Source organism: Sebastes umbrosus, chromosome 13, assembly GCF_015220745.1.
Source record: "Sebastes umbrosus isolate fSebUmb1 chromosome 13, fSebUmb1.pri, whole genome shotgun sequence".
Lineage (NCBI taxonomy): Eukaryota > Metazoa > Chordata > Actinopteri > Perciformes > Sebastidae > Sebastes > Sebastes umbrosus.
Genome location: NC_051281.1, coordinates 6,329,558 through 6,343,519, shown reverse-complemented (window position 1 = coordinate 6,343,519; position 13,962 = coordinate 6,329,558). Strand labels below are relative to the sequence as shown.

At 38.7% G+C, this 13,962-nt stretch overlaps 2 protein-coding genes across 5 annotated transcripts in view; both read right to left on the bottom strand.

Moving 5' to 3' along the window:
- itgb5 (integrin, beta 5) overlaps positions 1-1,770 on the bottom strand; it is a 57,549-nt gene extending 55,779 nt beyond the window's left edge. The window contains exon 1 of the mRNA XM_037789318.1: positions 1,184-1,770. Coding sequence (XP_037645246.1) covers positions 1,184-1,265 — 82 coding nt within the window. The 5' untranslated portion in view covers positions 1,266-1,770. The remainder of the gene's footprint in view (positions 1-1,183) is intronic.
- A 1,730-nt stretch (positions 1,771-3,500) lies between these two features.
- Positions 3,501-13,962, bottom strand: rbm44 (RNA binding motif protein 44). 4 transcript variants are annotated; one of them, XM_037790959.1, is made up of 20 exons: positions 13,865-13,962; positions 11,299-11,326; positions 10,910-11,016; positions 10,482-10,556; positions 10,328-10,394; positions 10,210-10,244; positions 9,825-9,985; positions 9,564-9,697; positions 7,770-8,361; positions 7,633-7,694; positions 7,387-7,536; positions 7,086-7,251; positions 6,952-6,986; positions 6,769-6,850; positions 6,533-6,671; positions 6,313-6,444; positions 6,146-6,213; positions 5,863-5,936; positions 4,798-5,026; positions 3,501-4,187 (listed from the first exon to the last, which is right to left on the bottom strand). In XM_037790959.1, the coding sequence occupies exons 5-20, from the start codon at positions 10,357-10,359 to the stop codon at positions 3,894-3,896; spliced, it is 2,385 nt and encodes a 794-aa protein (XP_037646887.1). In that variant the 5' UTR covers positions 10,360-10,394; positions 10,482-10,556; positions 10,910-11,016; positions 11,299-11,326; positions 13,865-13,962; the 3' UTR covers positions 3,501-3,893. The 4 variants fall into 4 exon arrangements, with proteins under 4 accessions (XP_037646887.1, XP_037646884.1, XP_037646885.1 ...); XM_037790956.1 differs by lacking the exon at positions 13,865-13,962 and adding an exon at positions 13,238-13,806; XM_037790957.1 differs by lacking the exon at positions 13,865-13,962 and adding an exon at positions 13,238-13,804 and having other exon boundaries at positions 6,769-6,847.

The window sequence follows — 13,962 nt, the reverse complement described above, 5'->3', positions numbered from 1 at the left end:
ACATGCCACCCAATAAACACAAAAAAAACAACATACCAACTGATCTGACACAGTGCCAACAACAATTAAAAATCATAATATTCACAAAGGAAGTATGCATGCCATTACAGGAATGTTTCTATTTTTCAGGTCAGTCTGTGTTTAGTGTGTTGACATGATGACATTTGCATAATTGTTATATCCCTGTAACCCAAAGGCCTATATGGACCTGGAAGCCTGTGTGTGTTTCAGACTGATATATTATACAATTCTTATATTTGTTTGTGGGGTTTGAATGGGTTAATGAAAACTATTTTTTCATTACAGAGCCATCTCTCTCTATTACACTGTAAACATAAACAACTATCTTGTGGAAGTTTCATTGGCAGTGTGTCTGAGACGTGTTTATTCAGCTCTATTATGTTGGAAACTGTAGTTGTTGCATTGGAATGCACTATATTATATATTTTTTTATAGTAGTTCTATTTATCTGTAAATGAGGTGACAAAATGTTATCATCTTACAATACAAATGCTGCCCAATAAAACACACAAATCTGACAGTGCTAACTATTAAAAACAATAAAATTCACAAATGAAGTATGCATGCCATTGCAGGGATGTCTGTGTTTAGTGTGTTGACATAATATTTTAATAATTGTTATATTCCTTTGACCTAAAGACCTATAGGGACCTGTGAGCCGGTGTTTGTTAAAGTTTGTTGATCTGACACAGTGCCAACAACAATTAAAAATCATAATATTCACAAAGGAAGTATGCATACCATTACAGGGGTGTTTCTATTTTTCAGGTCAGTCTGTGTTTAGTGAGTTGACATGATGACATTTGCATAATTGTTATATTCCTGTAACCCAAAGGCCTATATGGACCTGGAAGCCTGTGGGTATTTAAGACTGATATATTATACAATTCTTAAATTTGTTTGTGGGGTTTGAATGGGTTAATGATAGATATTTTTTCATTACAGAGTCATCTCTCTCTACTATAAACATAAACAACCAAATATTGCCTCTTGCCTCCATGTGGCTCCAGTCTACAGCAGCTCTCCACCACCTCGTGTGTGTTTTTGCACCAAACACTGACCCACATTGTGTGATGTCCTTGTTGCAAAAACAAAGCTGATAGCAGAAGATAATTTATTGCAAAAGCAAAGAAGCAGACAATTCCTGCTTTTGTCCTCCTACCTCTGGCATTGTGCAGCAGACATGTCTGCAGAAGCATGCAGCACAGAGCAGCTCTCCACGTCCACGTCCTCAGGCTCCACATGCTGTCACTCGGTCGTGTTTATAGAATATATTTTGTATCTCTACAGCTGACACCGGTAGTATTACTTTACCATCAGCTCTCTGCAAGGATTTAGTCCTGTTGATGTGTTGTAATCCAGTAAAGCGTGCTTAGACCATCTCAGCTGCACATAATGAAGGATCCGTGCATAAAGCAGTGAGACGTTTCCATTGTTTTAAAGTGTGCAGAAGAGAAGAAAAGGAGCGCACCACACAATCCTGTTGATCCGCTCCTGGAGGCTCTCTGCTGGGATTCCTCTACAGACTTCCACGTCTTGTCTCCTTCACCCATCGCTGACAGCAACTCCACAACTTCTCCATCGGTTTCATGGCACTCCTCTGTCCAGTATGGGTACAAAATGTGCGTAAAGAGGAGACAAAAAGGCCCCAAATAGATGAATAACTTTACATAACTCCCAGCAGAGATCTTCTTTCTCCAGATTTCAGTGTTTGCCTGTTCGGTTAGTCCGGTTTTTTTGCGTCCCAGCTGTAATCTCCGCCCATTCCCTACCAGGGATTACATTAACCCTTGCGTTGCTTTGTGGAGCTGTTGGCACCATGTAGCTGGTTGACACCCTGACTGGCCTGCAGATTGGTGCGGACACCTAGTGGTGGCACCCAACAAGGACTGGTCCAGGGGTCATTTGGGTTTGTTGCAGAGGTCAACAGCAACATGACCAGCAGAGAAATCAACAAAATGCATCACAATACATTACAGTTTTCCCCCCAGGCCATCAGACTCTTAAACAGATAAATCATACAACACTCTCTCCCTCACAAAAAGTGCAATAAACAAATGCAATACTTCAATCAATGCAATATGTGCAATATAAAAAAAAAATGCCTGTGCAATATTTTTATAGTATTCAACCTCTACTGCTCATATATATATATATATATATAAAATACACTATTATTTTTATTGTTTTATTTTTTGCTACTTAACTTACTGTTTTCTTTTTTTTTTTAAACTCTTTTTTTTTATTTGAGAAACAAAGAACATGAGGTCATCATGGGTGTTACAATATCAAATCACAGTACATTTTTGTAAATACATCTTAATATAAAATGTCACACTTCAATCAACGGTGTAAATACACAATCCATTTTTCCCAGTACTCAATACTTTTTTCCAATTCCAGCCTTAAAATAAATGTGAGTCTTTCATTACAATACACTTGATTTACAATACCCCGCCATTGTTCTAATGTTGGAGGATCAGTCTGCAACCACATTCGCGTTATGGCTTTCTTACTACTTGCCAAGAGAGTCTTTATTAAATATTTATCTTTGTGAAAAACAATTTCTGGCATTTTTCCCAAGTATAGTGTAATGAATGAGTATTTTAACTTTATTCCAATTATTTTATGGATATCCGTTGCCACCTCTTGCCAATATGGCTGTATTTTAGGGCATGCCCAAAAAATATGGAAATGATCAGCCATTGAGGTTCCACATTGCCTCCAACAGAAGCCCCGGCTCTGCGTGTCTGTTTGCAGTGCTGTTAATTTAGGAGTAATGAAAAATCGCACTACGTTCTTCCATCCAAACTCCCTCCAGGATCCCGAGTTTGTAGTAGTAGCCTGAGTCTCACATATTTCTGTCCAGTCCTCCTCTGTTATTTGTGAGTCTGACTCTTTCTCCCATTTTTGTTTAATGTAGTTTGTAGAGTGCTTCTTAGAGTCTTGTATACTTCCATATAGTTTGGAAACCAACTTTTAACTTACTGTTTTCTTAATGGAGCTTCCCAGCAAAAAGTATTTCACACGATTGTATTTGTATAACTGGTGTGACAATAAACATCTTGAACCTTGAATCTTGAATCAGTTAAAGGGACTGTATGTAAGTTTCTGCACGTATAAACGTTTTTTATTGCCGATGTGTAAACAGGGTGTAATCTAGGAATGAGACCTTCCACGACTTTCTGGGTTTCTTCTATCAGCCTGTGGACTGCTTTTAATGTGAAGAATGCGGGCTGTTTTTTTCCGGGTAAATCCAACGGCTGTCACGTCATGCACGCTCGCGAGTGCCTTTATTCTCTTCAGCTCTGCTACAGGGCTAACAGTGTGCAACAATAGCTAATGTTCGAGTGTGTTGTCTCCTCCTGGTGGTTGGCGTATCTACAATAACATACCCTGTTATTGTATTAGTCAAAGAAAGACATTGAATCAAACACACAGAGAGGGGCTTATTGAGCACAACAAAGCTGGAGGAAGGAAAATATTTCAATGTGTGTCCTTTTATTGACAGAAGACACAAAAAAATACAAACAAAACTGCAAATACAACTGTATGCAACCTTTAGAAATCTTTATAAACTATTTTCTTTAAAAAATAATTTAACTGCCGAACAACTGGCAGAGGAGGCACTGTGTGAAGCCCTCAAACTTTCAATGTTTGAATATCCAAAAAAGCCTACAATAATAATAATCAAAAACAATCCAATGCTACTTGTACAGTACACACACTATGGTAGATTGTAACAAAGTTAAAGAACAACTTTTTCATATTCATTGCTTCCACCTTCTTTTAAATATTTAAGTTATAAAGAAAAACTTGAGGAATTGTGATGCTATTCAGAACAACAACAAAAAAATGGAAGCACTGCTTCCTCATAACTGCGTGGCACTCGCTGGCCTGGTCAGAAGCTTGGACGTCATCTCCCTGATGGTCCTGAGGGGCAGGCCGCAGAGGATGCCCCGGTGCTTGGCCTTCAGCTCCATCAGAGCGTCCACAATCCTCTGCCTTCCGACGTCGGGGTGGCGCTGCGTCAGCTCTGCCATCAGGGTATCGAAGCTTCCCATGGTGCTGTAGTGTTGGGGCACAAAGGTTCCCTTTGCTGTGGGGGAGATGCAGACCACCTTCCTGGTCTTGATGCTGGAGCTGAGCGGTGGCTGGCTCATCAGCTAGAGAGAGGACAGAGACATTAATCAATCAAAAAAAACATACAGCTGTTTAAATTTTCTTTATATTAGATAATTATATGTTTTATTTAAGGGCTGCAACTAACGATTTTCTTATAATTTTGTCTATAAAATGTCAGAAAACAGTGAAAATTGCCCAGTATGATGTTCCACAGTCCAAGGTGACTTCTTTGTTTTGTCCGACCAACAGTCCAAAATCTAAACATATTCAGTTCACTTCCATATATAATATAAAGGAAAGCAGAAAAGCCTCACATTTGAGAAGCTGAAATCAGAGAACATGTGACATTTTTTACTTGAAAATTGCAGATTAATTTTCTATGGATTGACTAATTGCTTCTGTAACACTAAATACAAGTGGCCACTGTCCTGCTTTTCAGGACAGATTTAAAGCAGCTGTATCTGTTTGACAGCACCAAATGCAGACTTTAAAAAAAAAAGAAGCTATTGCTGATAATGCAGCATGTACAGTAAACCACTTCAGGAGGAGTAATCCAAGATGTCTGAATTTTTACTTCAAAAATGTTCTACATATGTCCACCAGTTTCTCTACATGAAGACGATCTCATTATACTTTTCCTCATATTCTCACCTTTCTTTCAGTGCTGCTGGAGTCAGTCTTGGTAGTTTGTGGTTTGTTGGCATCCTGTGAGGACTCAGGCCCCCTGACGGAGGCTGAGGTCTGGCTCTGGCTCTGGCTCCCACCAGTGTTTCTGATGATGTGCTTCACATGTAAAGTATGGCCTTGCATGCAGCAGCCGTGCAGCTCTCTCACAGCAGCCTCGGCAGACTGGGGTCCACTTATCATCACTATGGCAACTCTAGAGAACGCAGCCAGCAAGACAGGTTTGTTGTTTCACTGATAATGTGTCGATTTGGGAGGCAAATTGCTGTTTTGACGTTAGAACTTGCTGCATGAAGAGTTTGATTTAGCAAACTGATGCTGATGAATAAAAATATTGTCCAGAAACCCTCACAGGTACTACATTTAGCATAAGAAATATGCTCAAATCATGACATGGCAAACTGCAGCCCAACAGGCAACAACAGCTGTCAGTGTGTCAGTGTGCTGACTCGACTATGACTTGCCCCAAACTGCATGTGATTATCATAAAGTGGGCATGTCTGTAAAGGGGAGAGTCGTGGGTACCCATAGAACCCATTTTCATTCACATGTCTTGAGGTCAGAGGTCAAGGGACCCCTTTGAAAATGGCCATGCAAGATTTTCCTCTCCAAAATTTAGTGTAAGTTTGGAGCGTTATTTAACCTCCTTCCAGACAAGCTAGTACGACATGGTTGGTACCAATGGATTCCTCAGGTTTTCTAGTTTCGTTTGATGCCAGTATCTTCACTAGCTTTAAAACTGAGCCTGCTACCACCTCCGAAAAATGTATTGCATTAATTATTACATTAACTTTAACGGCCCTAGTTCTGGCAAATTAAAAAGTAGCCGACATCAGCAACCTGTGCCGACAGCGTCACGCCACTAAACCCAACTTGTATTGTATTAGTAATAAGCTACAGGACAACGTGTCGTATATTATGTTTATAAACGTCACTGCAACACATGAATCTAATACATGGATGAAAAGAAAGTAATTTCACAAGTAACTTGTTTTGCAATAGATGTTCTCAGATAGCAGAGCGGTCACTCACCTGAAATCATTCTTTAAAGCAGAGATGTTGACTTCAGAGGCGTGGTATTTCTCAAACCACAGCATCACATCACTCTGGCAAAGACAGAGTTTTAGTTAAAGCCTGTAGTGCCCTCTGCTGGCTCTAATGGTGCTATACAATGTATTCACATTAGAAAATCTGAGTTGCTGTTGAAAATGTCCAACATATATTAATACAGAATTATATTTGACAACTATAATGGCACTTACTCTCTTGAGTACTACTTTGAGATGCAGTCAACAGCAGAAATGTGCAAACTCACCTCTGTCACATTACTGGGCAGGTTGGAAACACAGAGGACTGAACTCTTGACCTCGTCACTGGCTGATTCTTTGGTTAAAACAAATTCACTTGATTTATTTGATCCAAAATTAATTTAAAATCTCTACATGTGCAGTTATAGTGCTTCATTCACTAGTGACCACTTACCATCGGCCTTAGCTTTTGCGATCACTGTTGGTTCCTCTCCCGTCTCAGCAGCTCCAGCAGCTCCAGCAGGCTCCAGGTCTTCTTCAGCATCGTACCACGCCTCGCTTGTGTTGAGCTCTTGGCCTGCGGCTGCTGTCCACACAAACAACAGCACATCTTTGATTTAATCAACCAACTCCCAGGTAATTATATCAAATGTGAGAGGAATGCTTTTGCTTACTTGTCTGCTTTTCTTCTGGCTTTTGTGCATTATGGATAGCATCTCTATCCTGCGGGACCAGAGTGACAGCTCTCCTTGCTTTGCTGTTCACATTCTTAATTTGTTTTTCCTTTTCCTTCCCCTGACTGTGCTGAGGAAGCTGTTTATGAGGAATAAATGCCAAAATTGGGTTCAATTAGCGGCAAGGGTTTGGAATTAGTTGTACTCTTCTTTGGCGTCTCGGTGTGTAATCATACCTGGCAGGCATTTCTGCTTTGATCATCGGGACGTCTATTTTCTTCCCCTGATGCTTTATGTTTCTGTGGCTCCCGGGAGCTGCTTGGGATCAGAAAAGACAACATTACAGCGTCTAGTGAGGCTGCTAAACATGCTAAAAATTGAAACACTTCAGGCACACATGCATGTCTGTGCTAACATACCAAGATGGAACTTTTCCCAGCACATCACCAATGATCTAAACAGGGACAACGGAGAATTAGACCATTACTATTACAGCTGTGGTTAACATATATGAGATCACTAGACATTATTGGGTTAGTAGGCCGAGTCTCACCTGTGCAGGGATGTAACTTGCACATGTGGTTATCTTCTCAGAATCTACAGACAGAGGCTTGAGTTGCTCCAGAGGAACCCCCGCCAGGATTTTATCCCTCATCTGATTAAAGTCAGATTCCAGTTTTTGCAGAGCACTTGCGATGTTTGCAGGAGGGTTCTTCAGCCTACAGAGAGAGGTAAATACTATAGTCCATCTGGATGAATATATAACTAAAGTTTGACATCCATTAACTGTCTCAGTGGAAGAGCAAAGGTAAACAAATGTAAAATCTGATGAATATTGATTGATGTCTCCTTACATCAGGGTGAGCTGTCCTCCCTCAGCAGAGACATAGTGGAGTCTCCAGCAGTGCTGCCTGCACATGCTGTACTGCAGGGCCAGGAGGCACAGCTCTGCTCGCTCAGCACGCTTGATACACTCACATTCCTCCCTCGATTTACAACCCAAACTGGAAATACATATAATTAAAAGATATTAGTCCTGCTGTGGAAGAAATTCCTTGGGGCCAAGTTTAATGAAGGACTGTGTGTGTCTGATACATTACCTTTTCATTTTCTCTTTCTGCTCTCTCCATTCCTCCTGAGTCGTCTTGAGTTTGATAAATTCCTGAAACATTAAAAAGAAGTTGTGTAATGTTTTGCAGTAGCTATTATAACGATTGCTCTTTGGATTCAACCTTACCTCAGCGAGGTAGTCCAGGTCTGCCATGTGAACTTCAGTGATGACGTGCTTGTCGGCCGTTTCTGGATCCTCAGTTTGGGTGACAGCTGACATGCTCGGTGCCAGCTCAGTGCCGACCATCATGTCACAGGTAGTAACGCAGGGCATCGGGGAGGTGTACTTTTCTGCAGTGATAATCTTGATGACAGACTGAGCAGACTTTAAGGTCTCACTGTTGGCTGCCGGTGCTTCACTATCAGCGGCGGCTGGACCTGAGTGAACCTCACTGTTGAGTGCTTTCACATCTTTGCTGGTCAGACAGACAAGTATGCTCTTGTCGTTCTCCATGATGCTATGGAAGACATCACTCTGATCAAAGCTTGAGCTAGCTTCATCATCTTTTACAGTGTCCTCAGTACCATACACCATGTGATCCTGACACCCTTCCTTTGAGCCATTTTCTTCAACTGGGTCCAGAGGAGGAGAGCTGACCTGTGGTAGCTCAACTGGCTGAATGATGCTCCCGTCACTGTACTCTGTACCGTCCACCTGAGTACTGTTAAAGCTGTAGTAGTCAGGAGGCAAGTCTTTTTCAAATGCTGACCATTCTGACCTGTATCATGAAATAAAGTTACTCCTATCAATAAGAATTCATATTGCACACACCAAGATGAAACACAGAGCACTTGAAACAGTTTCATAAAAAATACACTTGCTATACTTATAGACATGTATTAAGGGAGATCCTAGTTTATTCATATTAAGCCCTTATTTAACTGCAAAATGGACACACCTGAGTGAAGTGAATAACCTATTGTAGCTAAATGCGGTTTGCCCTGGTTGATCTAGGTTGGAGTTTTAGGGTGCTTTCACACCGGTAGTTTGGCTCATTTGGTCCGGACCAAGGAAAAAAAATTATTATTGCATATTAGTTCTGGTAAGGTTCCCGTTCACACTGACTTTTCTTACAAACGAACCAGAGGAAACATAACTTTATAGAGACTCACAGGTAACTCTTTGATTGGTCTGTTTTGGTGATTGACATCCTGCATCATCAGGACCCACGTGGGGAAATCAAACTCAGATGACTGAGAGAAGTTTATGCATCACTTTAATGCGTCTGATGTGTATATTTCTGAACAAATAACTGATTATTAGCATTACTAGTATTATTAGACTGCAAATTGACCGCATGTTACGAATAATGACTAACAGGTAGACAGGACTGTACATGGGGCGTATTACTGTGAAATTACCGTCACACACTTTTTAATTGAGTTAATGGACTGACAAAGAACACGGAATCGGATACAGGCACTGCAGTTTTAAAAGCTTTTGACCTATTAATCAGGGAAAATACCCACGCTGACATTCTTATATACATGGCCTTCAATACAGATCAGTAAGATCGCTTCCTGAACAGATTTCACCCTCAGCTGATGGATTTACTAGTAGTTTAGCTTTTGAAATCATGCTAAAATCACATATCTGGTATCATGAAATCCCATGGTTGGTTTGTTTTCACACCACAAACGAACCGCACCAGAATCACTTTTTCTGGCAGTCTCGGTTCGGTTGTTTGGTCCACACCAGAGTTCAATTGACAGCTTTCACACCAGTCCAAACACCTTCATTTGGAGTGGTGTGAAAGCACCCTTATATCACTTCTCAAACTGATTAATTACAATGACAATTTTTACTTACAGATATGTATAACTAAAATGTAAATTAAAAAAAGAGTTTAAATGGGCATGGTTGAGCTTCAAGAAATGAACAAATTACATCTTGTGTCAACCATTAAGATGCAATACTCACTGTAATGGACTGACGTCAGCATATGTGGAGTTAGCACTCTGGCCTTTTGTCATTGCAGTCTGGCTCCTGCTCACAGCTGCGCTGCTGTTAGACATCTGCCATGATGGCCATTGTTCGTTCAGATGGGACGAAGCCTTCAAAAACATCCTTTATTTATTGCCAAAAATTTTGCATTTACAACTTAGAAACAGTTAAAAGACTACACCAGTGATATAACTTTATCTGTTTCATATACAGACAGAAAACTGTTCATATCCTCACTGCGTTGGCCTTCTGCTGGTTCGGTTCCTGAGTGGTGGGGCTGTTGAAGGCTGTTGGATGTTTTTGTGATCCATCCCCGCAGTGGGTACAGCCAAGCAAGGTTAAAGCCTCCCTCATCTTATTGGGAAGCATGTCCATGTCCAGATGTGTATGGGATATTTCTTGCAAGAGGAGCAAACAAACAGAACTGTAAGTTGAAGCTTTTCTAGTATGAGAGTTGGGTTTTAATGTAATTCTATACAATATCTTAAATATCTCATTAAACTAGGGGACAGTTTCCCAGACAAGGAGTCTAGTCCTAGACTAAAATGTATATACCACTATCATACCACTACCAGTGACAGACTTAAATCATATTTAGCACTTAATAAAAGAAAACAAATACCAGATCTGCTCTTCGTTGCTCCTGACGTTGTAGATCTGAGAACAAAACGGTTTCAACAATAAATCCCTGTAAAATGATAAATCAGTTGATGTGATGTTATCAATTCACATGTATTTACCGTGAGACATGCGTAGGCCAGGAGGACGTCATGGTTGACTGGGCAGGTAAGACACATGCAAAGGAATCTGCATTGTGAATAAAAAAAAATCCTCATTATCAAATTATTCAATCTGAGCTATTAGAAGATAATATCGTCATATTAACAGACTTACAGTTCACATAAACATGATGGCGAGACAGCCCTAGGGCGGGATGTCTTTGCAGGAAGTGGTGAAACCCTCCTTCATCTAGGAGAAAGGAAAACTATTACATTTGACTGACTCCCAATTTTAAACCGTGAAAATGGGCTGCCGCCTTTACCCAAATGTCCTCCCCCTGTATTACACAATTGTGGGCACTGGCAAGTAGACATTTATTAGGTTTAAATTTAATAAAAACAATGGCTATATTACTCTTTTCATTGCCAGATATTTGCCGTTCCCATTTAGAAGATGAAGAAAGGAAGGAACAGAAGAAGAAAGGAAACAGGTGTCTCAGGATAACAGGTGTCGTAAGAATCGACTACTTCTTTTCTATCGACTACATTTGGTTTAAAATTATATAATGACTAAGAAAAGCAGCAAATCATTTACAAACATACCTTGTATTATTTTTCTGTCCTCTGGAGACAAACAGAGATACCAACCCAGCAGCTTTGGGTCAGTTAAGGCGAGGTATTTATAAGCATCCACCAAATCAAATACAGAGCTGTAAAATGCACAACAAAACAGCTCTTAGTTAATCATATTTATTTGTGGTAGGGCTGGGCGATATGGAGAAAATCAAATATCACAATATTTTTTACCAAATACCTCAATATTAACATTGCGGCGATACTGTATTGTTGACTATTGGTGCTTTCAGCTAGAAAGTGTCATTTACACAATGGGATTTTTGATAAATAATCTTGTTCAAAGTGTCTTAACTTTTAATATGTGTACATGGTATGGTCATTTTAACATGTAGAAAGAGAAGCTTGATGTGTGTTACCTTTCCAGCAAGAATTTCCTGTTTTCTTCTGTTGATGAAGAAACCACAGTTTGTCATTGATAACAAGACATTTAGTGCTAAGCTTTTTATGTAGCTAACGCAGGGGTCAGCAACCTTCACTATCAAAAGAGCCATTTTAGGCAACAACAAAAAGAAATCTGTCTGGAGCCGCAAAACATTTGAGCATTGTGATGAAGGTAACACAGTTTATAGTCTCAGTATATAGTATATAAGTCTAATGCAGTGAGGGTCAAAGAGCAGATGTACTACGGAGTATTAGGGCCACATTGAGGGAAAAACATCTGAGATTTCGAGAATAAAGTCATAATATTACTAGAATAAAGTCACAATGTTACTAGAATAAAGACTGATGTTACTAGAATAAAGTCATAATATTACGAGAATAAAGTCATAATGTTACTAGAATAAAGACATGATGTTACTAGAATAAAGTCACAATATTACTAGAATAAAGTCATGATGTTACTAGAATAAAGTCATAATATTACTAGAATAAAGTCACAATGTTACTAGAATAAAGACTGATGTTACTAGAATAAAGTCACAATATTACTAGAATAAAGTCACAATGTTACTAGAATAAAGACTGATGTTACTAGAATAAAGTCATAATATTACGAGAATAAAGTCATAATGTTACTAGAATAAAGACATGATGTTACTAGAATAAAGTCATAATATTACTAGAATAAAGTCACAATATTACTAGAATAAAGACTGATGTTACTAGAATAAAGTCACAATATTACTAGAATAAAGTCATGATGTTACTAGAATAAAGTCATAATATTACTAGAATAAAGTCACAATGTTACTAGAATAAAGACTGATGTTACTAGAATAAAGTCACAATATTACGAGAATAAAGTCATAATGTTACTAGAATAAAGACATGATGTTACTAGAATAAAGTCATAATATTACTAGAATAAAGTCACAATGTTACTAGAATAAAGACTGATGTTACTAGAATAAAGTCACAATATTACTAGAATAAAGACTGATGTTACTAGAATAAAGTCACAATATTACTAGAATAAAGACTGATGTTACTAGAATAAAGTCACAATATTACTAGAATAAAGACTGATGTTACTAGAATAAAGTCACAATATTACTAGAATAAAGACTGATGTTACTAGAATAAAGTCACAATATTACTAGAATAAAGACATAATGTTACTAGAATAAAGACTGATGTTACTAGAATAAAGTCATAATATTACTGGAATAAAGACATAATATTACTAGAATAAAGTCATAATATTACTAGAATAAAGTCATAATATTACGAGAATAAAGTCATAATGTTACTAGAATAAAGTCATAATATTACGAGAATAAAGTCATAATGTTACTAGAATAAAGTCATAATATTACCAGAATAAAGACATAATGTTACTAGAATAAAGTCATAATATTACCAGAATAAAGTCATAACTTTACGAGAAAAAAAGAAAATAACATGTAAATTTACTACTTTATAATATTATGACTTTATCCTCATAACATTATGTCTTTATTCTAGTAATATTATGACTTTATTCTCGAAATCTCAGATTTATTTATTTATTTTTCCTCAATGTGGCCCTAATACTCCGTCATACCATAGACCTACAACAATGACAAATAATAATGAAAATGTAAACAAAAAAAACAGTTCTTCATTTCCAGTAATTTGTTGTTTAATAATCCACAGGGAGCCACAGGAGAGGAGCTGAAGAGCCTCATGTGGCTCCAGAGCTGCAGGTTGCTGACCCCTGATCTAACATTAGCTAACTAACAACCTTACAGCCACATAGAAACTATATCTTACATGCAAAGTCTCCTGCAGTAGGAATAAAGGGTGTGTGATAAGTCAGAAACCAGTCAGAAACCTAAATACATATCTCCTTTACCAGTTAAACTACTAACTTACTTGGACTTGGCTGTTCATTCACCACATTGTGAAAAGCAGTAAAAAGATGCGACGGCAGCAACACCACGCTAGCATACTCACTAGCCACGTAACTGTGTGATGAAGGCCAGCCAGGCCACACCGGGTGAAACATGAGGTTTAGTGTCCCAAATGAAGTCCAGAAAATGAGTGAAACGAGCGGCCAGTTGAAGATCAACAGAGTGTTAACAAGAGAGAGTTAGAGAGACTCCATCACGACTGAAAACACGTGGAGGAAACGGCTAGCTAGCTGGTTAGCTTATCAAAGAAGCGCGACTCCAACATGTAAACATAACTATTGAACCGAAACGTTAACCGCGTGTTTCCTAATGTCCTGTCATTTTCACCGTCTTAATACAAAAATCAATATAAAATAATAATAATAATAGTGTATAATGAGCGAGTTCAGCTGGTTTCAGCTGCAGTAACGGTTGCTAACTAAACTAGCCTATCTTAATTAGGTTAATTGGTAACTGCAGTCTGGTGAGGTGTTTAAGAGTCTGTCCACCCAGAGCACGTTAAGCATCCTACACTATGACTCTCTCCATGATCAGATAACACAAGACATGGAAGTCATTTGGGTAGAAATACCCTTTAATAGAAACCTACCTCACATTACCTGCCAGGTGGCGCTACAGGTAGAAGTTAGCAGTTAACTGTTAACTGCTACCTACCTGTTAACAGTTAGCAGTTAGCAAAAAAAACAT